The sequence below is a fragment of the Oncorhynchus tshawytscha genome, linkage group LG33 (assembly GCF_018296145.1).
Source record: "Oncorhynchus tshawytscha isolate Ot180627B linkage group LG33, Otsh_v2.0, whole genome shotgun sequence".
In the NCBI taxonomy this organism is placed as follows: Eukaryota; Metazoa; Chordata; class Actinopteri; order Salmoniformes; family Salmonidae; genus Oncorhynchus; species Oncorhynchus tshawytscha.
In genome coordinates this window covers 30,145,463-30,173,421 of record NC_056461.1, presented here as the reverse complement: position 1 = coordinate 30,173,421, position 27,959 = coordinate 30,145,463, and the positions used below count along the sequence as shown (strand labels likewise).

Here is a 27,959-nt window from a genome sequence, read left to right as displayed (position 1 = left end):
TATGTGCACTTGGGTGCCACTTTATAGCTGTCTATGTACACAAGCAGTGGGTCTGTAGGATGGGTTGTCCCCCTTGGATATCTCAAAGGAAGATACAGTATATGATGCCTGTGTGTACATTCTAAAACCTTTCTATGAACTCTATGCCTGAATCTGAGGAATCCGTCATCTTAATGTTACACCAAGATCCCCAATAGGCTCATTTGAGATGAACTAGGGCTGAATTGAACACGTAACATGCTAAAACAACGCCATTGAGTGGCATAGCTGGATTATTATGTCAATGAGTTTCTCTCAGCCCTTGCATGTCATTACAAGCCCTTGCTGTGAAATTCCATTATAAAGGCTTTGCTTTTGTGTTTTTTTTGTTGCTTTTTTGCTTTGCTTTTCTGTAACCCGATTACGTGGCATTCATTCGTTTTGAAGGAGAGTCTAGGTTAGAACTCCAATATGGGGATAATAATATTATTCAACATCACCGTTATTATTCACGTCTATGTCACACTGTTTCTATAGACCTATAGGCTTTTTGGGACACATGCAAATTCACAGAATCTCATGCAGTCACGTTCCCTCAAGGAATACAACTGACCTCGATCTGCTGTCTAACAACCATTAACACCTCAGTTAAGAATTGTGATGCTCCCGTAGTGTTGTAAAACGTGTGCAGGAGTAGCAGGTGAAACTTCAGAGGTATAAAATTAACTACTGCTCTGAGCAGCGGATTTGGAGCCGGTGGCCACCACATCAGAACCACTTGGCCCTTTGGAGTTCTCTTATAGGACAATAACGGCACTCAATAATTTCCCAATAACTGTTCGAATAACTTTTTTTTTATTTAAAAAAAAAAAACTTTTGCAAGCCTTGTTCTTAGACTTTGCTACAGCAGTTTAAAGACTACTAACACTTGCCTACTGTTCCTCTCAGACTCACCGATATGGGTTTTGCGGACCTCTTGAATGACGTTGGCGGGTTCGGACGTTTCCAATGGATCCATGTTACCTTGTTATCTATCCCTGGTCTACTGATGGCAAGCCAGAATCTGTTGAATAATTTCACAGCTGGTATGCCTGGACATCACTGTACCATACCCAATAGGACTTCTATTGCCAGTAGTCAAAACATCTCTCAATCAGAAGTGGATGACAGAGAGCTCCTTCGCGCCTTTATCCCAATGGATGCCAGCGGGACCAAATTGTCCAAGTGTACGAGGTATGTCGAGCCGCAGTGGCATCTTCTTGAAAGCAACGTAAGCGTCATTGGACATCAGGCTAACTTTTCAGAGCTTGAGACAGAGATATGTCTGGATGGCTGGACCTATGACAAATCAGAATTTCTGTCCACTGTTGTCTCAGAGGTAAGTGGAGCTGTCCATGTGCATTTTTTAAGTACTGGGTTATAAATTAGTAGGTGTAATAATATAAAATAATAGAAGTACATGTGCTTCTCCCGCGACACGCATCATGATGCATGATTTATGAATAAACGTGTATATTATTATTAGTATCATTCAATAGGTCTAATAATTCACTAACAGTGGCCCTTATGACGATGCTGAATGCCAAGGCAAAGAATGTGATATTACAATCCTGCCTATGAGAAAAGGTTTGTGATCTTGTTTTCCAGTGGGACTTGGTCTGTACCCTCCGTCCTATGAAACAGATGAGCCAGACTATTTATATGGGTGGGGTCCTGGCAGGGGCTGTCATATTTGGAGGGCTGTCAGACAGGTGAGCGGCGTCCTGTCACAGACACGGAATACCTTATAGCGTCATTGTGTTCAACATTTTCATCACGGCAAAGGAATTCAACAATTCAATCATCATATTGTCCTATAGAACATCACGTTATTGTTGTAGAGGTTGTACAGAGGAACTGCATTTACCCGATGAAGGATTGTGGTCAATGTGATACAAATGGATAAAGGTGTACTTTATGAATAGGTAACCTAGAGCTAAATCAGTACTGTAAATAGATGTCTGACATTACTAATTAAGATGTAGCCTACTGCATCCATTGCTAGGACATCATTGACTCTTTAACAGAAAAAACAAATGTTGGCTTGAACCCTGATCTTCTTTGTGCTTGGACAGAATAGAGCCCAGCTGGTTGAAAGTATAAGATTAACATTCGCCACATATCAGACTTTTATCTTATTTATTTTTACACACTTAGAACTTTTAGTAATTTCACAGAAGCAAAGTTTTCCCTGTGTGTGTGTGCGTGCGCGCATTTGTGCACACCTGTGTGTCCATGTAATTTACTTCACAGTAGGGAACATTCCCTACTCAATGATTTGGTAGGGCTTGTATTTTTGGTGCTTAGTTACCACCAACAACAATACATTATGTTCTTGTGACTTTTGAGCAAGTGTTGCTGTGGTTTCCCCTATTTGTTTTCCCCTCTAGATTTGGGCGAAAGGCCTTGTTGATCTGGTCCTATTTTCAGCTAGCCACGCTGGGCACCTGTACAGCCTTCTCACCTTCCTTCATGACCTACTGTATCTTCCGCTTCATGACAGGCATGGCAGTATCTGGGGTGATCCTCAACACAGTCTCTCTCAGTGAGTCTCCCTACAACCCCACCTATAGCCCATACATCTAGAGACTTACATTTGAGTAATGTAGCAGATGCTCTTATCCCGAGCGACTTACAGGAGTAATTATGGTTAAGTGACTTGCTCAAGGGCACATTGGCAGATTTTTCACCATTCAAACCAGCGACCTTTCGGTTACTGTCCCAATGCTCTTAACCGCTAGCCTACCTGCTACTTAGATGCTCTACTCTTTTTTTTGTGTGATGTGTGAAAGTTGGCACACTATCAGGTCTTGCAGCATAAGGACATTGTTACTCTTTTAAGCATAAGGAAATTGCTACTGTCTTTTAAGTCTTTCAAGGGGGAAATTGATTACCTTTTGCCAGAGGTGGGTCCGGGAATGAAAACCCTGGGGAAATCCAGTTCAGATGAATCAGATGATTTTACATTGGAGAGTTCCCATTTCCACCCACTGCCTGTCGCAAGACAACAGAGTCATAACAGACTTCTGTCCACAGAGGTGGAGTGGATTCCCACCATGTCTCGCACTCTAGTGGGCACCCTCTCGTCCTTCTTCTTCACCTTCGGCCAGATGGTCCTGGCGGGCATCGCCCACAGCCTCCGGGACTGGCGCAAGCTGCAGATGGCTGTCTGTGCTCCCTTCTTCCTCTTCTTCCTCTATAGCTGGTGAGCGTACCATTTTACTGCACCACTATACAGGTACTTATCCATATCATGAATGAACAATTCAGGATGTCTTACCTTTTGATTGATGGGTGAATGGCAGTCTTTGAAAGGTTTCCAGAGACAATGTCTCTTGTGTTTTCCTAACTGGTCCTAAGGTGGTACTCAGAGTCTGCCCGCTGGCTAGTGCTAAATCGCAGGTCTGACGAGGCCCTGAAACACATCCACCGTGTGGCCAGGATCAACCGCAAACCTGAGATGGTAGAGAAGATCACCGTGGAGGTGAGAGAGCTGGCTGGGGTACAATGAAGGATACAGGCATATTGAGAGGTTCCTGGAAGGGTGAGGTGATCTTGGAGATCAGAGAAGGATTATGACCTGCTTGTGTGTCTGTGTGTGTGTCTGTTTGGGCATGTGTGCATGTGGCTCTGTGGGTGTGTGTGGCTATGTGTGTGTGCATGTGTGTGCGTGTTTGTGCATGTGCATGTGTGTAATTACAGGTTCTGGAATGTCACATGCACAAAGAGGTCCAGTCGAGTAAGACCACCCACACAGCATACGACTTGATACGCACCACAGTGATGAGAAGAATATCTCTCTGTCTTATGGTTGTTTGGTAAGGTTCATTGTTTGGTAAGGTTCATTTGTCATTCCAGTTACCTTTGTGCCTATTCTTATCTACAAAACCTTCCAGTGATCCGATTGACCTCTCACCCTACAGGTTCTCTACCAGTTTTGCCTACTACGGCCTAGCAATGGACCTGCAGAGGTTTGGGGTGAACATCTACCTGATCCAGATCATCTTTGGGCTGGTGGACTTCCCCGCCAAGCTGGTGGCTCTGGGGAGTCTTACCTTTCTGGGTCGGAGGATCACTCAGGGAACTTGTCTCCTCATGTCTGCCTTGATGATATTCACCAACATCTTCGTCCCCACAGGTTAGATGGTCACACAATTTTGTGTTGGCTACTGTGCTCGCGTCTAATTAAGTGCCATTGGTCTTGTCTTTGATAATCTAATTGAGAACAGTTATTGACAAGGATTGGCAATGACAACCCCTTTGATCCCAACACAGACATGCAGTCTATTAGGACTACTCTGGCTTGTCTGGGGAAGGCCTTCACCTCTGCATCCTTCACCTGTATTTATCTGTTTACTGGAGAGCTTTACCCCACCGTCATCAGGTACCACTTCATTAGACAACACCGTCATCAGGTACCACTTCATTAGACAACACCGTCATCAGGTACCACTTCATTAGACAACACCGTCATCAGGTACCACTTCATTAGACAACACCGTCATCAGGTACCACTTCATTAGACAACACCGTCATCAGGTACCACTTCATTAGACAACACCGTCATCAGGTACCACTTCATTAGACAACACCGTCATCAGGTACCACTTCATTAGACAACACCGTCATCAGGTACCACTTCATTAGACAACACCGCCATCAGGTACCACTTCATTAGACAACACCGTCATCAGGTACCACTTCATTAGACAACACCGCCATCAGGTACCACTTCATTAGACAACACCGTCATCAGGTACCACTTCATTAAGGGATATTCAAGGCAGACATGAAATATCCCTTTGAGCATGATGAAGTTATTAAATACACTTTGGATGGTGTATTAATATACCCAGTCACTACAAAGATACAGGCGTCCTTCCTAACTCTGCAGAGAGAAAGGAAATCGCTCAGGGATTTCACCATGAGGCCAATGGTGACTTTAAAACAGTTACAGAGTTTAATGGCTGTGATAGGAGAAGACTGAGGATGGATCAACAACATTGTAGTTACTCCACAATACTAACCTAATTGACAAAGTGAAAAGAAGGAAGCCTGAACAGAATAACAAATATTCCAAAACATGCATTCTGTTTGCAACACCAAAGTACAGGCAAAATCCTAGAGGAAAACATTGATCAGTCTGCTTTACACTAGACACAAGGAGATGAATTCACCTTTCAGCGGGACAATAACCTAAAACAAGGCCACATCTACACTGGAGTTGCTTACCAAGAAGACAGTGAATGTTCCTGAGTGGTCAAGTTACAATTTTGACTTTAAATAGACTTGAAAATCTATGGCAAGACCTGAAAATGGTTGTCTAGCAATGATCAACAACCAACTTGACAGAGCTTAAATCATTTCAAAAATAACAAAAAAAATGGGCAAACGTTGCACAATCCAGCAAAAGCTCTTAGAGACTTACCCAGAAAGACTCACAGCTGTAATCGCTGCCAAATGTGATTCTAACATGTATTAGTGTGAAAACTTAGGTAAATGATGTATTTCTGTGTTTAATTAGCTATTTCCCTACTTCTCCTCCTCCTTCTCCGCCTCCTCTTCCGCATCCTCCTCCCCCACTCTCCTCCTCTTCCTCCTCCTCCTACAGACAGACAGGAATGGGATTTACCTCCACCATGAGCAGGGTGGGCTCCATGGCAGCACCTGCTGTGCTGATCCTGGAAGAGATGCTGCCCGCTCTGCCCAGTATGATCTATGGAGGTGCTGCTGTGGTGGCTGGCATCATCGCCTTCTTCCTCCCTGAAACCCTCAACATCCCTCTTCCTGACACCATCGAGGATGTGGAGGAGAAATGGTAAGGTTGTGAGGCTGTGACTCTGCATATCATTTACCTCTGACATGTTTTGAAATATGATGAAAATGCTTTCCAGGGCTAAAAATAATCTGGATGCAGAGGAACTGGCTAAAAAGGAGGCAGTGGCTCTTCGGGAGATGAAGAAGGGAGCAGTTGAGGGGGATGGGGAAATCACGGGACTCAATGCTCTGTGAGAAACACAGCACAGCATCTGATCAGAATAATGTAGAAGAGGTGGTATAATTTTACTGTGTCGGCAAATGCTAGCAAACGGTATACTCTGGGTAGCAAATTAAAGACAGATGCATTCAACTGTTTAGAGAACAATATTATTTAATTGAAACCAAAATGGAAACAGATTAGAACCGAAAAGTTGATTGTGGTATGCAGGAGATACTGGTGTTTCTTTGCTAAGCCATCATTGTTTAATTTGTGTTTGTCTGATTGATGTATGGTTTCTTTGGCACAAGGTTGAAATGATCAACAGTGATCCTGTTGACAACTGCTGCCTATCTCATATCATTTTACAGTTTGTCTCAATTGTAACCAAAACACTTGGAAACCTTCACTTGTATATTCACTGTATGTGTTTTTTTTTGTTACCTACATTTTTTATTCAAAATGTAGATAAATAATAAATTAGACACTTTTACATGACATTTTATGACTTCAACATGCAGTTTATGGTGATTGTTTTTATGACATTTGCAACATTGTGGAACTATTTTTGATTGGTCATTATAGAACAAGATTTAGAACTTGAAATGTGTTGGCTGTCTAGGGGCGGTATTGTAGCTTAATCAAAAATAAACAGTAGGCCTGTGTGGTTCAGCAGTTGTTTCCTTGACATTTTGTTTTGTGCAGTTCTTAGAAGGTAGAAGCCAGTAGTCCCCAAAGGACAATATTCCATATTCAATTAATGTGTTCGTGTGTGTCTGTTTGCGTGCGCACTGAACATGCCCAAGTACATGCAAAATAAGTATGGTTAATTGAGATATTTATTGACTCATGAATAAGTTACAATGATTGAACTTTGATGTTATCTATGTGCTAATACTCGTTTAGTAGCCCTGCCCAGCAGCTGACCTAGCTCAGCCGCTGAACAGGTAATACAGGTGAGACCGCGCTGTACAGATTTTACCCGCATAGGCTACACACGGTCGTCGTCGACAGAAAGCTAAACAGCCACCACAAACCTCTTCAGTATCAGGAGGGTAACCTTTCCAGATCTCTTTTGAACGGAACATCGCATTTGAACAAGAACAGAAGAGTAACGATAAGGTAAGATTTTAATTACGCCTACCAAATCATTTATGTAACATTTAATTTAGGATTTTCTAAACACGGTTGAGTTACACAGAAATCTAGCCTTCACGGTCAGTCCTAGTTATGTCACGTGCTCGAAACAAGTGCGGTAGCCTACGGTGTTTGTCACCTTTGAACAGAACAGCATGAATGTACCCGTAACTGATCAGAGTTTATAAGCTTTAAACGACTGTAGTTGAGAGCAACATTTCCAACACGAACTATTAACTCATATTCACACAGTTTTCCGCCATCAAATAATCATAACAATATTTTAATGTATTTACAAAACTGGAACGCAAAGTTTTTGTAGGCCATGTGAAATGTTAAAATAAACAGCAACTATAGCCTACCTATAAGCTTTGAATAGAAAAAGGCAATAAAATGACCTCCAGAATCTGTCTCGGTAGGCCTAAACGTCAATCTAAGACATTATTAAAAGTAATAACGACGTGATAATAAGTTGCTGTAACATTTAGGAAGCATGCACTTTCAAATGAGTGGATTCGGCTATATCAGCCACACCCGTTGCTGAAAGGTGTATACAATTGAGCACACAGCCATGCAATCGCCATAGACAAACATTGGCAGTAGAATGGCCTTACTGAAGAGCTCAGTGTCTTTCAATGTGGCACAATCATAGGATGCCACCTTTCCAACAAGTCAGTTAATCAAACTTCTGTCTTGCTAAAGCTGACCTGGTCAACTGTAAGTGCTGTTATTGAGCAGTGGAAACATCTAGGAGCAACAACTCAGCCTTGTGTGATAGGCCACACAAGCGCACAGAGCGGGACCGCTGAAGTGCGTGAATCGTCTGTCCTCAATACTCACTACCGAGTTCCAAACAGCCTCTGAAAGCAATGTCAACAAAATAACTGTTCCTCAGGAGCTTCATGAAATGGGTTTCCATGGCCGAGCAGCCGCACACAAGCCTAAGATCACCAATCGCAATGCCAAGTGTCTGCTGGAGTGGTGTAAAGCTCATCACTATTGGACTCTGGAGCAGTGGAAAGCGTTCTCTGGAGTGATCAATCAGGCTTCACCATCTGGCAGTCTGACGGACGTATCTGGGTTTGGCGGATGCCAGGAGAGTGCTTCCTGCATAGTGCCAATTGTAACGTTTGGTGGAGAAGGAATAATGGTCTGGGGCTGTTTTTCATGGATCTGGCTAGGCCCCTTAGTTCCAGTGAAAGGAAATCTTAAAGCTACAGCATACAATGACATTCTAGACGATTCTGTGCATCCAACTTTGTGGCAACAGTTTGAGGAAGGCCCTTCCCTGTTTCAGCATGACAATACCCCTGTGCACAAAGCGAGGTCAATACAGAAATGGTTTGTTGAGATCTGTGTGGAAGACCTTGACTGGCCTGCACAAAGCCCTTACTTCAACTCCATTGAACACCTTTGGGATGAATTGGAATGCTGACTGCGAGCCAGGCCTAATCGCCCAACATCAGTGCCCGACCTCACTAATGCTCTTGTGGCTGAATGGAAGCAAGTCCACGTAGCAATATTCCAACATCTAGTGGAAAGCAGAAGAGTGGAGGCTGTTATAGCAGCAAAGGGGGATCAACTCCATATTAATGTCCATGACTTTGGAATGAGATGTTTGACGAGTAGGTGCCCATATACTTTTGGTCATGTAGTGTATATAAACGAACGAGGGTCATGTAGTGTATGTAAACGAACGAGGGTCATGTAGTGTATGTAAACGAACGAGGGTCATGTAGTGTATGTAAACGAACGAGGGTCATGTAGTGTATGTAAACGAACGAGGGTCATGTAGTGTATGTAAACGAACGAGGGTCATGTAGTGTATGTAAACGAACGAGGGTCATGTAGTGTATGTAAACGAACGAGGGTCATGTAGTGTATGTAAACGAACGAGGGTCATGTAGTGTATGTAAACGAACGAGGGTCATGTACAGTGCATTCGGAAAGTATTCAGACCCCTTTACTTTTTTCACTTTTTAAGTTAGTCTTATTCTAAAATAGATTTTTTTTTAAATCCCTTGTCAATCTGCACACAATACTCCTTAATGAGAAAGCAAAAACAGGATTACAAAAAATAACTGATATCATATTTACATAAGTATTCGGACCCTTTACTCAGTACTTTGTTGAAGCACCTTGAGCAGCGATTACAGCCTCAAGTGTTCTTGGGTATGATACTAAAGCTTGGCACACTTGTATTTGGGGAGTTTCTCCCATTCTTCTCTGCAGATCCTCTAAAGCTCTGTCAGGTTATATGGGGAGCGTCACTGCACAGCTATTTTCCGGTCTCTCCAAAGATGTTTGATCGGGTTCAAGTCTTGGCACTAGTTGGGCCACTCAAGGACATTCAGAGACTTGACCCGAAGCCACTCCTGCGTTGTTTTGGCTGTGTGCTAAGGGTCGTTATACAGTTGGAAGGGAACCGTTGCCCCAGTCTGAGGACCTGAGCACTCTGGAGCAGGTATTCATCAAGGATCTCTCTGTACTTTGCTCAGTTCATCTTTCCCTCGATCCTGACTAGTCTCCCAGTCCCTTCCACTGAAAAACATCCCCATAGCATGATTCTGCTTCACCGTAGGGTAGGTGTCAGGTTTCCTCCAGACGTTGGCATTAAGGCCAAAGATTTCAATCTTAGTTTCATCAGACAAGATAATCTTGTTTCTGATGGTATGAGAGTCTTTAGGTGTCTTTTGGCAAACTGTAAGTGGGCTGTCATGTGCCTTTTACTGAGGAGTGGCTTCCGTCTGGCCACTCTACCATAAAGGCCTAATTGGTGGAGTGCTGCATACATGGTTATACTTCTGGAAGGTTCTCCCATCCCCACAGACGAACTCTGGACCTCTGTCAGAGTGACCATCGGGTTCTTGGTCGCCTCCCTGACCAAGGCCCTTCTCCCCCGATTGCTCAGTTTGGCCGGGCGGCCAGTTCTAGGAAGAGTCTTGGTGGTTCCAAACTTATTCCATTTAATAATGATGAAGGCCACTGGGGACCTTCAATGCTGCAGAACATTTTTAGTACCCTTCCCCAGATCTGTGCCTCGACACACTCCTGTCTCGGAGCTCTACGGATAATTCCTTCGACCTCATGGCTTGGTTTTTGCTCTGACATGCAGTGTCAAATGTGGGACCTTATAGACAGGTGTGTGCCTTCCCAAATCATGTCCAATCAATTGAATTTACCACAGGTGGACTCCAATCAAGTTGTAGAAACATCTCAAGGATGATCAATGGAAACACGATGTTCCTGAGCTTAATTTTGAGTCCCATAGCAAAGAGTCTGAATACTTATGTAAATAAGGTATTTCCGTTTTTTATTTTAATACATTTGCAACATTTTCTAAACCTGTTTTCGCTTTGTCATGGGGTATCAGTGGTGTAAAGTACTTAAGTAAAAATAAGTTCTACTTAAGTCGTTTCTTGGAGTATCTGTACTTCACTCTTTATATGTTTGACAACTTTTACTTTTAATTCACTACGTTTCTAAATCAAATATTGCACTTTTTACTCCATACATTTTCCCTGACACCCAAAGTACCCATTATATTTTGAATGCTTAGCAGGACAGGAACATTTTCAAAGTCACTCACTTATCAAGAGAACACGTGGTCATTCATACGGCCTCTGATCTGGCGAACTCACTAAACACAATGCATCTTTTATAAATAATGTCTGAGTGTTGGAGTGTGCCCCTGGCTATCCGGACATCGGACATTTTTATAACAAGGTAAATGGTGCCGTCTTCTTTGCTTCATATAAGTCATTTTAAATTATTTTTTACTTTTGATACTTAAGTATATTTAAAACCATATACTTTAACTCAAGTAGTATTTTACTGTCTGACTTTCACTTTTAGTTGAGTAACTATCAAATCTACAAGTCTGGGGGGAAAAAAGTAATTTCAGACATGTGTTTGTGACCTACAGTAATAGATCCTACTGTGAAATAGATGTCTGCCCCCCTCGGTCCAGACATGCCTGTGCCAGTACCTAAACCAAGGACTCGCTACAAGCGGGCTGGAGGGAGCCCACAGATCCAGCTCTCTTCTGATCGGTGAGTGATCCTCGTGATGTCCACTTGTTTTACCAAACACCTGATACGTTCTTGGGGATTGTTTTCTAATTCTTTGTTTTTACACTTGTCTTCAAGGGATTTGATACACGATACACCTGACACAGGAATTCATAGCAGAGGTAGGCCCTTGTGCTCATCATGATAAGTTACATATTTTATAATAATAAAGATAGGGATCAGATGAGTTTTGTTAGGACTATGACTGTACTTGTGTAATGACAGGCCATATTTGATTGGCTCAGACACAGTGTGCCAGTGAAACAGCTTACCTTTCAACATCTCACCAATTAACAATATTTTATCATGCTAAACAAGATTTGTTCTGTGCCATTCATTAAAGAGTTACTCAAGGTCAATGAGGTCAAGGAAGTGCATTCTATGTGATACTGAGCTTGAGTCCTAACTTCCAGTAAAGCACCCCTACAGCCAAACATAGCTGCAGTGTACTGTCACAATAGCAACACAAGAAAAAATGGTTTTTACTCCTAAACACAAACGCTTGTGATTCAGTGACAGACTTCTGAAATACTTCCTGCTTTCATTTGTCACCAAACAACACAGCATATTTTACGGTTCACCATTTTATCTTGGGTTCACAGGTATTCCACCCGCAAATGATTTGCTGGCAGAAAAGGAAGACAACCCTGCCATTATCCTAAATAAGCCTGCCATTACCAGTCCAGCGGAGCAGAATCCAAGCCCGTGTAACTTCCTTCTCTTCAGATCTGATTCTGGAGTGACTCCATCTTACCCAGTACTGGACAGTAATGGACTCTGTCCATCTGTCTGGTTGTCCTTCTCTCCACACAGTCCGGCTGCGGATACTGACCCCTACGTCAGTCTGGCTGCGGATACTGACCCCTACGTCAGTCCGGCTGCGGATACTGACCCCTACGTCAGTCCGGCTGCGGATACTGACCTCTACGTCAGTCCGGCTGCGGATACTGACCCCTACGTCAGTCTGGCTGCGGATACTGACCCCTACGTCAGTCCGGCTGCGGATACTGACCCCTACGTCAGTCCGGCTGCGGATACTGACCCCTACGTCAGTCCGGCTGCGGATACTGACCCCTACGTCAGTCCGGCTGCGGATACTGACCCCTACATCACTGACGTAGCTGACTGGGAAAAATGCCCTGGATCTGGATCTGAATCGTCCAATGATGACGATGCCATTACTGAAGAAATAAAGAACCCATCCCACATGAACAAGTGAGTATCAAATAAGAGGTGCAAAAGCATAGGCCACAAAACAGTATAGGCCATGGCTAAAGGCAGGGAAGAAAATGTATATCAATGTGTGTAACTACATGTAACAAGCTACAGGTCACACGAAACAAATTGGTGGTAGAAATGTTGAATGGCTTTGTCATTCTTCTATGCCTCTTCCAGTGTGGCGTCAGGGCATGTTTGTATTGGTGTTGTCCCCAGCGGGAAACCTCCTGTGGAAAAGGAGTCTATGCAGACCAGACCTCTCAAACAGAAGATCCCACGGTACGTCACAGCACCCCGTCACAGCAGACAGACAGGAAGTTAACAGATGGCCTTCATGGGGAGTTCAATTAGAGTAAAATGATACCTAATCAACTGAGATTTTAACATAGCCACTTACCAATATTGATACAATTTCAATGGGTTTTCAATATTATTACATGGTTTTAAGGGTGTGATAGAATGTAAAACCAAGTGGTCATTTCGGGTGTGGCTCACTTGGCAGAGCGTGGCACTTGCAACGCCAGGGTTGTGTGTTTGATTCCCACAGTGGGACCAGTATGTAAATGTATGCTCTCACTTACTGTAAGTCTCTCTGGATAAGAGCGTCTGCTAAATGACTGTAATGTAAATGTAAAAATGTGTTGCCGGATCAAACATGAAACAGTAGCTATTTGATTTTGAGTGTGATATACTTGTTTGTCTAATCACCTGTGAACTCTACAAGCCCCTTTGTTTACCTATTCAGATCACTGTATTACACATGCCTATACTTCCTGCTTCCTCCCCACTAAGAATGTTTTTACCTGTGTAGCAGTGCTCTGTGCAAGACATGTTATGCAATAGGTGTCTTGTAATTTACCCATGAGCTACTGTACAAGCAGTGGGTCTGTATTAATTGTATAGCATATTTGTTCAAGATAGCTGCCAGTTAATTAAATATTTGTCATGTTTCTTTGAGATAACTTCTTCTCTCTTTGTCCACAGTGCGGCCACCATCCGTGTCAGCAGGAGAAAACAGGCAGCAGCGAGCGGTGGTGCTACCCAGGCAGCAGAGTCCTCTCGTAGGGAGAATGTGGTGTCCCGATCCAGCTGGCTGGATGTATGGAAGGGCCGCAGGTAATGTGGGCCACTGTGGGATATATGTACTGTTGCTATTCAACAACATCTTATTGAAATCACATTCTCTGATATGACATTTCAGATTATTTTCCAAATGTCATTGCCTAATTTCTATGTATTTGAAAATTGAGATACTTTTGGTTCCTGAAGGCACAATGTTCTGTGGGCCACGCTGGATGGACCGTTGGTATCATTTTGGAAGAAACGCACAGTGAGTGAACCACTAGCACCACCATGGTCCAATGGACCCTTTCTTTTGACTAGAACTAAGGCATAACGTTGTTGTATCATTATTGTCTCTCCCAGGCTATGCCAGTATCTTACACTATCCCCTCTTTTTCTGTGCCGCAGGACAAGTTCACAGACCTAGTGTTCCATGTGTCAAGCATCACCAACGTCTGCAAGCAGGACAAAGGACGCTTCTCCCTTTACTTCTGCAAGAAACACTTTGAGTTCATGGCGCACAACAAAGGTGAGCTGCTGATGGATTTGAACTCCTCTTTCTGGTTCCTACTGTTTTTGTGCTTTGCCCTGTGCCTGAGCATCTCTCCACCCCTCTCCCCGGTCCCAGCGGTGCAGGAGGGCTGGGTGACGTCCCTCCTGGCCTCTCGTGGATGGGACCCCCCAGCCCCTCCGGAGCAGCATGGAGCCCTGACCATGAAGGACCCTCGCAGCAACAGAGTGTACGCGGCCATCTGTGGACACAACCTATGGATCTACAACAACAAAGAGGTGAGGAAGGGAACAGGGCTCTGCTGAGCTCCATCACTATATGATTGTTATGACAGTTCGGGAGGACATCTTGAGTGTATTTTGTGTCATTCAGTTCATGTTATTTGTGCCGTGCAGGACTTCCAGTTGGGGGTTGGGCTGACCTATGTGTCCATGAACGTGGCGTCAGTGAAGCAGACTGGCCGTCATAACTTCAGCCTCATCACACCGTACAAAACCTTCAAGTGAGTGTCCGTCTCTTTCTCTCTCTCTGTCTGATCAGCCCCAGCCCACAGTGCTGCTCTCAACCAGCAGAGGACAGTGTAGTTCATCTGTTTTTTGTTAGGATCCCTTCCTAACTTGTGTTATTACACAATTGCTCTTCTATCAGATTATCCCAGTATCTGGCCCGTGTATGTGAGCGCCTTGCTTTACTACTGAGAAACACAGTCTTTGTATTTCTAGTTTCTCCACAGACTCATCGAGGGAGCTGGCGGTGTGGCTGGGGAGTCTGAACCAGGTGATCCTCAGTGCCCTGTCATGCAGCGAGGTGGCCCACCGACTCTGGGCCAGCCCATGGAACAAAGTGTGTGCCGACTGTGGCAGTGCCAACCCCGAGTGGGCCTCAGTTAACCTGCTGGTGGTTGTCTGTGAGGCCTGTGCAGGTGAGCTGGGACTGTGGTGATACTCAGGATGTGTACACACTGCTCTATATGACCTATGTCCCTATTGTTTCTCTAAGGTCAGCATCGCTCTTTGGGCATCCATGTCTCCAAAGTGAGAAGCCTGAAGTTGGACAGTAAAGTGTGGACTGAACCTTTGATTCTGGTGAGATGACCTTCCCTGTAACAGTGCTGCAGAAACTATTCAGACCCCTTGAGTTTTCCACATTTTGTTACGTTGCAGCCTTATTCTTCATAAATCTACGCACAATACCCCATAATGACAAAGCAAAACCATTTGTTTTTTAACATTTTTGCAAGTATCACATTTACATAAGAATTCAGACCTTTTACTCAGTACTTTGTTGAAGCACCTTTGGCAGCAATTACAGCCTCGTCTTCCAGAGATGTTTGATTGGGTTTAAGTCCAGGCTCTGGCTGGGCTACTCAAGGGCATTCAGAGACTTGTCCCAAAGCCACTCCTGTGTTGTCTTTGCTGTGTGCTTAGGGTCGTTGTCCTGTTGGAAGGTGAACCTTCGCCCCAGTTTGAGGTCCTGAGCACTCTGGAGCAGGTTTTCAGCAAGGATCTCTCTGTACTTTGCTCCGTTCATCTTTCCCTTGATCCTGACTAGTGTCCCAGTTCCTGCCGTTGAAAAACTTCCCCACAGCATGATGCTGCCACCACCATGCTTCACCGTAGGGAGGGTGCCAGGTTTCCTCCAGACGTCACCCATTCAGGGCAAAGAGTTCAATCTTGGTTTCATCAGACCAGAGAATCTTGTTTTTCATGGTCTGAAAGTCAATTAGTTGCCTTTTGGAAAACTCCAAGCGGGCTGTCATGTGCCTTTTACTGAGGAATGGCTTTCGTCTGGCCACTCTACCATAAAGGCCTGATTGGTGGAGTGCTGCAGAGATGGTCCTTCTGGAGGTTTCTCCTATCTCCAATTAACTCTGGAGCTCTGTCAGAGTGACCATCGGGTTCTTGGTCACTTGCCTGACCAAGGCCCTTCTCCCCCAATTGCTCAGTTTGGGCAGGCTGCCAGATCTAGGAAGAGTCTTGGTGGTTCCAAACTTCTTCCATTTAATTATGATGGAGGCCACTGTGTTATTGGGGTCCTTCAATGCTGCATACATTTGTTGGTACCTTTCCCTAGATCTGTGCCTCGACACAATCCTGTCTCGGAGCTCTACGGACAATTTCTTCGACTTCATGCCTTGGTTTTTGCTCTGACATGCACTGTCAACTGTATGACCTTATAAAGACAGGTGTGTGCCTTTCCAAATCATGTCAAATCAGTTGAATTTACCACAGGTGGACTCTAATCAAGTTGTAGAAACATCTCAAGGATGACCAATGGAAACAGGATGCACCTGACCTCAATTTCAAGTCTCATAGCAAAAGGACTAAATACTTATGTAAATAATATAAATCTGTTTTGAATTTTATTAACTTTTCAACAATTTATTATTACTATTTTTTTGCTTTGTCATTATGGGGTATTGTGTGTAATGAGGGGAAAACATATTTAATCAATTTTAGAATAAGGCTGTAACATAACAAAATGTGGTAAAAGGGAACGTGTCTGAATACTTGTATGTATAACCAAATACAGAAGTAAAGTAATGTGAAAATAGGCACTGCTAATAACTGTGTTCTCTTTCCTCCATAGCTATTTGTCTATTATGGGAACAAAGCAGCCAATGATGTATGGGGTCACAATGTGCCGGGTGCAGAGCAGATCCTGCCAGACTCCTCTGTGGATCAGAGGGGGGACTTCATCAGGGCCAAGTACACCAAGGGCCGATACAGATTCACCCATCCTCTAGCCTCCAGCCAGAGACTGCTCAACCAGGTCAGCCAACGCCCTAGTCCTAACCACAGCCCCAACCACAGGTCCCAACCCCAGGTCTCAGCCCCAACCCCAACCCCAGGTCTCAGCCCCAACCCCAACCCCAGGTCTCAGCCCCAACCCCAACCCCAGGTCTCAGCCCCAACCCCAACCCCAGGTCTCAGCCCCAGCCCCAACCCCAGTCTCAGCCCCTGCCCCAGGTCTCAGTCCCAGCCCTAACCCCAGGTCTCAGCCCCTGCCCCTGCCCCAGTCTCAGCCCCAACCCCAGTCTCAGCCCCAACCCCAACCCCAGGTCTCAGCCCCAACCCCAGGTCTGAGCCCCAACCCCAGGTCTCAGCCCCAACCCCAGGTCTCAGTCTGTCTGTCTCAGCTCCAACCCCAGGTCTCAGCCCCAACCTCATCCCCTGCCCCAACCCCAGGTCTCATCCCCTGCCCCAGCCTCAGCCCCAAACTCAGCCCAAATCCCAGCCCCAAACTCAGCCCAAATCCCAGCCCCAAATCCCAGCCCCAAATCCCAGCCCTAAACCCAGCCTCAAACCCAACCCCAATCCCAGCCCCAAACCCAGCCTCAGCCCAAATCCCAGCCCCAAACCCAGCCTCAGCCCAAATCCCAGCCCCAACCAGTCTCAGCCCCAACCCCAGTCTCAGCCCCAACCCCAGTCTCAGCCCCAACCCCAAATCCAGCCTCAGCCCAAATCCCAGCCCCAACCCCAGTCTCAGCCCCAACCCCAAATCCAGCCTCAGCCCAAATCCCAGCCCCAAACCCAGCCTCAGACCAAATCCCAGCCCCAATCCCAGCTTTAGCCCCTTTCTCAGACTACACTGCTGCTCTCAACCAGCAGAGGACAGTGTAGTTCATCTGGTTTTTGTTCAGATGCCTTCCTAACTTGTGTTATTACATGTATGCATGCTATTCTGATTCCTATCAATCCTCAAAGATAGGAAATTACACATAAACCTCCCAGGGTCTGTACAGGACAGACTGTGCTGAATGATATGTGTTATTGGTTGTTATGACATCCTCCCCTCACCCTGTGTCCTCCAGAGGCTGTGTGAGGTGGTGTGTGGCCCTAATGTCCCAGAGACCATGTCATTGCTGTGCTCGGGGGCCCGGGTCCTGTGCCACTCAGGGGACTCTCAGTGCCCCACGCCCATCTCCCTGGCAGAGCGGGCTGGACAGGCCATGCAGACGGAGCTGCTCAGACACAACGAGTACACAGGTACTAATATCAGGGGTCCTCTAAGATCCACAGATACTGACTTCAGAGGTCCAGGCTCTAAGATCCAAAATATCTGATCTGATTGGTCGAAATTTGTGAAAAAATTATCTGAATTTGTCTGACTGTGTAATTGCAGCTTAAGATCCACAGCACTGCTGTTGTTTTGTCTTTGCTTAGTCTCAACTTGTCACTTTCATGATATCAGTCAGAACATCAAAATGTCTGTCTTGTTCATCATGCTTTCAAATATGTTTGTTTTTCTCTTTTACAGATGCCCCTGCCTATGTTCATCAGGTCACAGGGTCTCTGCTGGGCACCTCTGACCCTCCTTCTGCTGCAGGTACCCATATACTATGGGCATATCACAATAGCCTAAAAGCCTATCGTTTGATATAAAAGGCGACTTCTTAATGGGTGTAAAACTGTGTGCGCAGGAGAGGAGGAGCTCCATGGGAAGTTGGAGGAGGACCGCTTCCTGTTCTCCCAGGAGAATGACTCTGCAGCCTGTGATGTTCTGGACCTGAGGGAGGTCATCTCCATTTTCCACAGCTCCAACGGGTACTGCAACCTTATGACGTTAACATTGTGGGAGACATTTCATATCCATTTTTAAGATGTTATGTTTTAATACGGTTTATAAGATATGAGGGGGATTTGTTGATTTCCTCCTCCCCCACAGATCGACTCATGAGTTTGAAATGGTGACTCTGACGGACGAGTTGGTGTGCAATGCTGACACTGAAGAGGGTCTACTGAATCACCTGCTTCATATTCTCAGGGTAATACAATAACAGCTGTGTGTTTATCAATCTGGGAGTATTAAGGACTGTAGGTACAGTGTTCCATACGCTGGATGATAAGAGACCTTTGTGTCAACTTTCCTGAGCAGAGAGTAGGCCTACAGATAACACAGATAGATATAGTAATGTGTGTTAAAACTAATCATATGTTCTCCCCCTACCAGGTGGTGTTGCCCGGGCCCATAGATGAGGAGGAGCTGGACGGGGTGTTTGCTGTGTCCCGGGTGTCTCTGAGGGAGGGAGGAGGCCTGCAGCACACTGAGGTCTGGGCAGTGCTCCGTGGAGGTCAGGTCCTCGTCTATCCTACTGACCAGCAGCGCCACAGAGAGAGGCTAACACTCAACCCTGAGACTCAATACAGTGAGTCACACCTCATTGTCTGCATGTTTACACAACATGATTTTTCTCTACATGCCTTGTGTAGAGGAGCAGAAGTATCATGATAAGGTAATATGACGGTGTTATTTTCTGCCCACAGAGATAGATTCCTCTGAGAACACCATAGAGCTGGTCACTGGAGAGAGGTCCGCACCACAGGAACACTTTGTTATAACAAGTTGCATTCCATTGTACTTGATGTCATAGCAATGGTTCCCAAATGTATTTCAGCATCTGTCATTCAAAGGATGGTCTCCAATGCATCTATCTCTTCTTCCTGCTAGAACCATGTCCATGCAGTTTGAACGAGACCACAGCTGTCAGTCCTGGCACAGCCTACTGAAACGGGCAGTGACCACAAAGAGGAAGCAGCGCCCATCACTGTACGAGCTGCCACCCAACGCCATTGGCAATGTGCCCCCTGCCATTGAGAGGTGTATCTCACACATCACACAATATGGTGAGTGTCAGCTACAAGCCATTTGAGACTGGAACAAGTATTGTAGTGATCTGGATAACCAGTTTCCGGCAGGAACATGAATTCTCACAACTGGTTAATCTGCTCTGCTCCTCTTCTGTCTCCCTCCCAGGCCTGAAGGTGGATGGGCTGTACCGGCGCTGTGGCTTGGCCACTAAGGTCAGCATTCTGGTGGAAGCCCTCAGCAGATCACCTAAAACTGCCCCTCTGGAGAAAGATGAACAGGGTCTCCTGGACGCTGCAGGGGCCCTGAAGCAGTATGTCCGCCAGCAGGTGGTGCTCATCCCTCAGACACAAAGGGAACTGTGGGTCAAGGCTGCAGGTACTGTCCTTTGCATCTTAAACAACCCCAGAGAGAATGTATTTCCTTGATTCCTCGTGTCCTCTCTTCTCAAAACCCATTGGATGAGGTCGGAATTCCCTCCCCTCTGACCTTCTCATTCATATTTTGTATGTTGTATAATATTTATTTTCTTCAATTTTATGTTTTTTTTACCAGTTACAAACATATATATATATATATATATACACAGTTGAAGTCAGAAGTTTACATACACCTTAGCCAAATACATTTAAACTCAGTTTTCCACAATTCCTGACATTTAATCGCTGTCTTACGTCAGTTAGGATCACCACTTTATTTTAAGAATGTGAAATATCAGAATAATAGTAGAGAGAATTATTTATTTCAGCTTTCATTTCTTTCATCACATTCCCAGTTGGTCAGAAGTTTACATACTCAATTAGTATTTGGTAGAATTGCATTTTACATTGTTTAGCTTGGGTCAAACATTTTTGGGTAGCCTTCCACAAGCTTTCCACAATAAGTTGGGTGAAATTTGGCCCATTCCTCCTGACAGAGCTGGTGTAACTGAGTCAGGTTTGTAGGCCTCCTTGCTCGCACACGCTTTTTCAGTTCTGCCCACCAATTTTATATAGGATTGAGGTCAGGGCTTTGTGATGGCCTCTCCAATACCTTGACTTTGTTGTCCTTAAGCCATTTTGCCACAACTTTGGAAGTATGCTTGGGGTAATTGTCCATTTGGAAGATCCATTTGTGACCAAGCTTTAACTTCCTGACAGATGTCTTGAGATGTTGCTTCAATATATCCACATAATTTTCCTCCCTCATGATGCCATTTATTTTGTGAAGTGCACCAGTCCCTCCTGCAGCAAAGCACCCCCACAACATGATTCTGCCACCCCCATGCTTCACAGTTGGGATGGTGTTCTTCGGCTTGCAAGCCTCCCCCTTTTTCCTCCAAACATAACGATGGTCATTATGGCCAAACAGTTCTATTTTTGTTTCATCAGACCAGAGGACATTTATCCAAAGTACAATCTTTTTCCCATGTGCAGTTGCAAACCGTAGTCTGGCTTTTTTTTATGGCAGTTTTGGAGCAGTGGCTTCTTTCTTGCTGAGCGGCCTTTCAGGATATGTTGATAATAGGACTCATTTTATTGTGGATATAGATACTCTTTGTACATGTTTCCTCCAGCATCTTCACTATGTCCTTTGCTGCTGTTCTGGGATTGATTTGCACTTTTCGCACCAAAGTACGTTCATCTCTAGGAGACAGAACGCGTCTTCTTCCTGAGCGGTATGACGGCTGCGTGGTCCCATGGTGTTTATACTTGCGTACTATTCTTTGTACAGATTAATGTGGAAATTGCTCCCAAGGATGAACCAGACTTGTGTAGGTCTACAATTTGTTTTCTGAGGTCTTGGCTGATTTCTTTTGATTCCCCCATGATGTCAAGCAAAGAGGCACTGGGTTTGAAGGTAGGCCTTGAAATACATCCACAGGTACACCTCCAATTGACTCAAATTATGTCAATTAGCCTATCAGAAGCTTCTAAAGCCATGACATCATTTTCTGGAATTTTCCAATCTGTTTAAAGGCAGTCAACTTAGTGTATGTAAACCTCTGACCCAGTGGAATTGTGATACCGTGAATTATAAGTGAAATAATCTGTCTGTAAACAATTGTTGAAAAAATGACTTGTGTCATGCACAAAGTTGACATCATAACCGACTTGCCAAAACTATAGTTTATTAACACGAAATTTGTGGAGTGGTTGAAAAACGAGTTTTAATGACTCCAACCTAAGTGTATGTAAACTTCCGACTTCAACTGTACATCTGAACAACAACTTACAGACGTACACAAACAATGACTACATCTCACCTGCCCAGACCCACATGTTCACACCCCCATCCCTAGTGCCTTCATTATTGTTTGCCACCAGTGGAGGAAAGGGAGGACCGTCCTCCTCCAGTGAATTTCATGATAATAAAAATAGTGAAACATTTAAAAAGTTATCCTTTTTAGATACAACTATACTAAATATATTCACGTCATCAAATAATTGATTAAAACACACTGTTTTGCAATGATGGTCTACAGTAGCCTCAACAGCACTCTAGGGTAGCACCATGGGTTAGCCAGAGGACAGCTAGCTTCTGTTCTCCTCTGGGTACATTAACTTCAATACAAAACCTAGGAGTCTCGTGGTTCTTACCCCCTTCCACAGTAATTATGATCACTTCCGGAGGACGTCCTCCAACCTATCAGAGCTCTTGCAGCATGAACTGACATGTTGTCCATCCAATCAAAGGATCAGAGAAGGAATCTAGTATTGAAAGCATAAGCTACAGCTTGCTAACACTGCAGTGCATAAAATGTGATGAGTAGTTGACTCAAAGAGAAAGACATTAGTTTAACAAATTAATTTCTTTTGAGAGAGAGAGAGAGCAAGAGATATCTAGTTATATATATATATTTTTTCACTTGCACTTACTTAGCTAGCAAATACAGCTAGCTAGTTTAGCCTACTCAAACAGAGGGATGCTATGTTAGCTAGCAGGCTATGATTATCCAACGTGACACTGGAACTCTTCCAAGTCAAGGTAAGCTTTTAGTTTTTACAAATTTAATGCCACCGGGGCCCACCGGTGTAACTGCTAAACTTACTGACTGTACACTGTACTGCATGATCGTAGCAGGTTTACTAACGTGTTAGTTCTAGTAGATATGTTGACTATGACGTTACTTTAGCTAATATGGTGACAATGATATAGGGGTTAGTGTTTATGTTATGAAGGTTCGGCTTTGTTTTTTTTTGCCTGGTCAGACAGCTGATGTGTTGTGCATTGAAGTCCACAAATGAATGGTAAAGGTGGAGGAGGAGAGTGCGTAGATGCAAGGAGAATACAACGAGCTATGAGTGAACTGTGTTTACCTGTGGTCAAGGGGTGTATTCATTCCACAGATTCTGTTGAAAAAGGTTGTTCCTAAATGGAAGCAAACAGAACGAAGCGGAGATAAATATACCTGAATTTGTCCAATAGAAACACTTGTTTGCAACTGTTGGACTAATGATTACACCCTAGATCAGCTAGATGCAGGCAAGAGTGTGCAAGGTGTTATTGAATGTGTCACTGTCTCCACGTGTCGTTATCTGTCAATTCAAACTCTCTCGACCTGTGTGCACTTACGTTGTAAACTTTCATTGATAGGCTAGGTTGTAGCAACATCATGTTAATAAGGAAAATTAGAGAATCGTGTAGGAGCCTAAACCTATTGACGTTAAGTCACGTAGAGTAGGCCAGAAGGCTAAACTGGAAAACCTAACCTCTATCAAAATAAAAAGATGGCGGAGCTGCAAAAGTTCTTCTGTGCTTCAGGGTGTTTATTTACAGAGTGATTCCGGAAGAAAAACAACAGTACTGCCATCAAACGTATACCTTATGGGCCAGCTAAAAACAATGCTTCCCCATCCACAGCTCATTCCAAAATGCCTCTCCATGAACTGAAAGAGAGGCTCCTTTTGTAGGGATAGCCCCTCCCCTCAGAACAATTAGCAATAATTAATTAAGTAATTATCTATTCAAACCAACATTTTCCATTTAACTAAACATACTAAAGTATATACATTGCAACACGTTTTTTATGAAACAATATCACAATATAACATTTACAAAATTACATCTCTACTGACAGTGTCTTTCAATATGCCCATTTACATTAATGAACCATTCGGGACAGGCACAACAAAGTCAGCCCAATTCCCTTAGCTCGGGTCCTTCTCCAGCGTACCCGGAAGCTACAGAGATGGAGAGAGAGAGGAACAGAACAAACAAACAACGCGCTCATCCATAGCATCGTTAGGTTTAATAAATATTGCTTATATTAAATATGAACACTTGTCTGTTTATTTCTTTATCCCACAACCGGTTACTGACGTAAGTGTGAAATATATGTACTAAGAGAAGTTAACTTGTGTGTCGACTCACATTGTTAACTTATCTGATAACGGAGCAGGGAGGAGTGATGAATGTGTGCGTGCGTTACAGTACCAAATGCTGCCAGTGACGGACTTCTACATCACACGTTGAATTGAACAGGGTGAATGGAATAGGAATGACAGTCCTCCAATATGCTGTAATAGAAATAAGGCCAAAAATCTTAAACAGCACCGAACACCACTGTTTGCCACATGGCCTTAAATGGTACCAGTTTGTTTTTCTCGGTCACCCATACTATTTCAATAATAAATCAATAGATTTTTCCATTGAGTTAATGATGGAGGATTAATTAATTTCCATGTTTTTAGTATACATGTTTTCAAGATGAGTGATGAGAAGAGAATCGTCCAGCCCATTGGGTATCTCACCACACCCCCATTTGACATGTTTTGAAATATGCAGACAGACTGATTAAATATATGTTTACATTGTAATACTTCTGACAGACAACTTTCTAGCTCCGCCCATAATTTTTTGACTTTACAGGATTCCCAGAAAGCATGGATTATTGAGTCATTGTTAGTTTTACACTTAAGACATGACTCTGCCGTTTGTGCTGTAGAATTTGTGAATTTTGTCTCTTCTAAAAATAGAAAACTTATCATTAAATTTTGAAAAAATGGCGAGGAGAGAAGGATGCAAGAATGGAAGCCAGTGTCAACATTGCAGCCGACGTTAAAGGCGAGTCGAGAATGACTGTTCTACAAATCAACTTGCGTCATAAATAATTACTCAATGTTATTTGTAGATCAGTCAGTTGGTCACAATTTACCCATGATACATCTCAGCTTTGATGCTCACGAACACAACCAATGGCACAGTTTAGGGTCACTATGGACCAGTGGAGGCTGCTGAGGGGAGGACGGCTCAATTGGAACGTCATCAAACGCATTGAAACCGTGTGTTTGATGTATATGTTACCATTCCACTCATTTCCGCTCCAGCCATTACCACGATACCGTCTTCCCAATTAAGGTGCAACCAACCTCCTGTGGTATGGGCATATTTCATATATGAAACTCAGTCAGGCTTTCAACTTACTGTTGAGATATTTAAAAAATGTTCTACTGCATTGGAAGTGTCTCTTCTTATGTCAGTCACTGACAGCTATTCATAACCTGTCAGAAATGTCCAGTTGATCAACTATCCCATGTCAGCTAACATAGTTTAGGTTAATGAACTAGCTTTCTAAGCCTTGTTGTTATCATGTCCAGAAAGCCTTGATGTTATCGTGTCCAGAAAGCCTTGTAGTTATCATGTCCAGAAAACCTTGTAGTATCATGTCCAGAAAACCTTGTAGTATCATGTCCAGAAAGCCTTGTAGTTATCATGTCCAGATTACATGCCAAGGTTTTTTTATTACATTTTGAGGTAATGTTTGAGTCACTCAGACGTATGAACACGCAACATAAGACATGGCAAAACGTGTTGAATTTCAGGAAATTAGCTTCTAAACTGCACTATTTTCTCTCCGCTAACAAGAGGGTTGTGAACAGTTTGGGGTCACGAGGTAGGGGTTTGTTACTATGTCGATTTTAAATGACAATATCTATCCAGATCTTTGCCACCTAGGAAATTTATGTGACCGGATCTTCTCAAATAGTATTGGAGTAAGCGCTGATCTAGATTAACAAGTTGTTCAATACAAGCCGTACTTTGAGTAATGGGGTTCTCATTCATTGCCTGTGTCACCATAGCCCACACAGAAGAGAACCTTAGACTGGCTACCTACCGCAGACTCCTGAAAAAGCTGCCCCCTGACAACAGAATCACACTCAACGCCCTGTGTGGACACTTCTACATGTAAGAACAACACATGATCAATGATTGTAAGATTTTAACAGGGCAACAAAATGATCCTGCATGACTAATGCTCATCGTTGCCAACCTCTTTCTAGAGTTCAGCTGTACAGTGTAGAGAACCGTATGACAGCTCAGAACCTGGCGCTGGTGTTTGTCCCAACACTGTTCCAGGAGCTGGCCATGAACACAAACATGGTGCGCCTCACCAGAGAACTCATCATAAACCACACACTCATCTTCCTGGTAAGACACTAAATAAACTTAATCTCTTCTGTTGGGTCATGGAACATATGAAGCAGTGGACAGTGTATGAGACTTTTATGCCTAACACCATGTATTGTATTCTACAGGGTAAAGAACAAGAGTCTGACATGGAGAGTGAAGAACTCATAACAAAATTATAGAAAAACACATGTATATATTTGGCTTTGGCTCTCAAAGAAAGCTTATATGGGAAAGATATATTTGGTTACATAGTGCCCCTAGTTACATAGTGTAGTTTTCACAACTTCTTTGAACTACACATTTAGGCCATGGACTGGATTAAACTTCTTTTTTCTGCTATATTCATTTGGGGATTATTGTAATTTAGGTGATGGTAAAATAATAACAAACCAAGCTCAAATTGTATGTTGTTAGTGCCTTCAGAAAGTTCACACCTTTTGACTTTTTCCAAATTTTGTTGTTGCAGCCAGAATTGAAAATAGATTGAATTGAGATGTGTTGTCCACTGACATTTAAAAAAAAAAAGTGTAAAACATTTAATGCTGAAATGTCTTGAGTCAATAAGTATTCATCCCCTCATTTATGGCAAGCCTAAATATACTGACCAAAACTATAAACGCAACATGCAACAATTTCAAAGTAAATCAGTCAATTGAAATTCATTCATTAGGCCATAATCTATGGATTTCACATGCCTGGGAATACAGACATGCATCTGTTGATCACAGATACCTTAAAATAAAGGTAGAGGCGTGGATCAGAAAACCAGTCAGTATCTGGTGTGATCACCATTTGCCTCATGCAGCGCAACACATCTCCTTTGCATAGAGTTGATCAGGCTGTTGATTGTGGCCTGTGGAATGTTGTCCCACTCCTCTTCAATGGTTGTGCAAAGTTGCTGGATATTGAAGGGAACTGGAACACACTGTCATACGTCGATCCAGAGCATCCAAAACATTCTCAATGTGTGACATGTCTGGTGAGGTATGTAGGCCATGGTAGAACTGGGACATTTTTAGCTTCCAGGAATTGTGTACAGATCCTTGTGACATGGTGCCTGCATTATTATGCTGATAACAAGCTGAGTTTTACAGAGAATGCAGACTGTATTTTTTTTAAAGCAAGCCAACACCTGTTCTTAATCAGGAAATTAAAGGGGTTTGGGGTCAGGCAGGATGTTCTGGAGAGGGTGTACAGCAGCTTGGTGGAGATCATCCTCACGTTCAATATGACAGTCTGGTATGATAATCTGAGTATGAGGAGCAAAAGCAACCTGACCAGAATAGTACACATAGTCAGCAAAGTAATTGGTCGACCACAGGCACACTTGAGCATTCTATTCCACAAGGCAACCAAAAGGAAGACACTGGCTGTCGTTGGCGACCCCTCCCACCCTCTACACCCTCAGGTGGCGACCCCTCCCACCCTCAGTTTAAGAGACTTCCCTCTGGCCGGCTCTTCAAAATGCCCATGGCCAAGAAGAACATTCATTCCTTCCTTGTGCTGTTGGACTACTAAATACGAAATTAAAGGTATCGGAAAATGTACTTATCTAGTGCAGTTGGGACAGTGGTCATTTGAGTGAATGTATTAATGTCCTCAATGTTGTTAGTGTATGCAACATGGACTGACTGGTTTAAATGTGTATGATGTGAGAATGTATGGAAGGTGATGCCAAAGAAAAATGTCAGTTTTATTCTATTCTAAACATGAGGTGATGGTGGCGGTTGAATGGCAAGACAATGGATCTCATCACGGTATTTCTGCTTTCAAATTGCCATCGATAAAATGCCATTGTGTTCGTTATCCATAGCTAATGCCTGCCCGTACACTGGGGTTCACTAAGTTGACATCAGCAAACCGCTCGCCCACACGACGCCGTACGGTTGTGAGGCCGGTTGGGCATAATTCTTTAAAACTATGTTGGGGGCAGTTTAAGGTATAGACATGAACATTAAATTCTCTGGCAACAGCTCTGGTGGAC

At 43.8% G+C, this 27,959-nt stretch overlaps 2 protein-coding genes across 2 annotated transcripts; both read left to right on the top strand.

Annotated features, from left to right (window-relative positions):
• Window positions 1–439: 439 nt before the first annotated feature.
• Window positions 440–6,683, top strand: oatx (organic anion transporter X). Its single transcript, XM_024397705.2, has 10 exons — window positions 440–1,357; window positions 1,627–1,730; window positions 2,409–2,563; window positions 3,055–3,223; window positions 3,379–3,502; window positions 3,721–3,836; window positions 3,942–4,156; window positions 4,294–4,402; window positions 5,630–5,836; window positions 5,913–6,683. The coding sequence occupies exons 1-10, from the start codon at window positions 938–940 to the stop codon at window positions 6,028–6,030; spliced, it is 1,737 nt and encodes a 578-aa protein (XP_024253473.1). The 5' UTR covers window positions 440–937; the 3' UTR covers window positions 6,031–6,683.
• A 293-nt stretch (window positions 6,684–6,976) lies between these two features.
• Window positions 6,977–26,532, top strand: LOC112231131 (arf-GAP with Rho-GAP domain, ANK repeat and PH domain-containing protein 1). The gene is made up of 24 exons (XM_024397704.2): window positions 6,977–7,117; window positions 11,058–11,184; window positions 11,281–11,324; window positions 11,805–12,417; window positions 12,598–12,699; window positions 13,405–13,536; window positions 13,690–13,750; window positions 13,891–14,011; window positions 14,111–14,271; window positions 14,389–14,495; window positions 14,716–14,915; window positions 14,993–15,078; window positions 16,583–16,765; window positions 17,808–17,982; window positions 18,254–18,322; window positions 18,417–18,540; window positions 18,662–18,761; window positions 18,947–19,142; window positions 19,261–19,306; window positions 19,445–19,620; window positions 19,751–19,960; window positions 25,645–25,750; window positions 25,846–25,993; window positions 26,101–26,532. The coding sequence occupies exons 2-24, from the start codon at window positions 11,081–11,083 to the stop codon at window positions 26,152–26,154; spliced, it is 3,318 nt and encodes a 1,105-aa protein (XP_024253472.2). The 5' UTR covers window positions 6,977–7,117; window positions 11,058–11,080; the 3' UTR covers window positions 26,155–26,532.
• The last annotated feature ends 1,427 nt before the right edge of the window (window positions 26,533–27,959 follow it).

What these genes read in the sequence shown, in the direction of transcription:
- oatx (XM_024397705.2), top strand. Translation starts at nt 938, where the DNA reads ATGGGTTTTGCGGACCTCTTGAATGACGTTGGCGGGTTCGGACGTTTC. An exon ending in CCTCAACACAGTCTCTCTCA is followed by an intron (nt 2,564 to 3,054) that starts GTGAGTCTCCCT and finishes TTCTGTCCACAG; the next exon opens with AGGTGGAGTGGATTCCCACC. An exon ending in CTTTACCCCACCGTCATCAG is followed by an intron (nt 4,403 to 5,629) that starts GTACCACTTCAT and finishes CTCCTCCTACAG; the next exon opens with ACAGACAGGAATGGGATTTA.
- LOC112231131 (XM_024397704.2), top strand. Translation starts at nt 11,081, where the DNA reads ATGTCTGCCCCCCTCGGTCCAGACATGCCTGTGCCAGTACCTAAACCA. An exon ending in CACAGGAATTCATAGCAGAG is followed by an intron (nt 11,325 to 11,804) that starts GTAGGCCCTTGT and finishes TTGGGTTCACAG; the next exon opens with GTATTCCACCCGCAAATGAT. An exon ending in CTCAAACAGAAGATCCCACG is followed by an intron (nt 12,700 to 13,404) that starts GTACGTCACAGC and finishes CTTTGTCCACAG; the next exon opens with TGCGGCCACCATCCGTGTCA.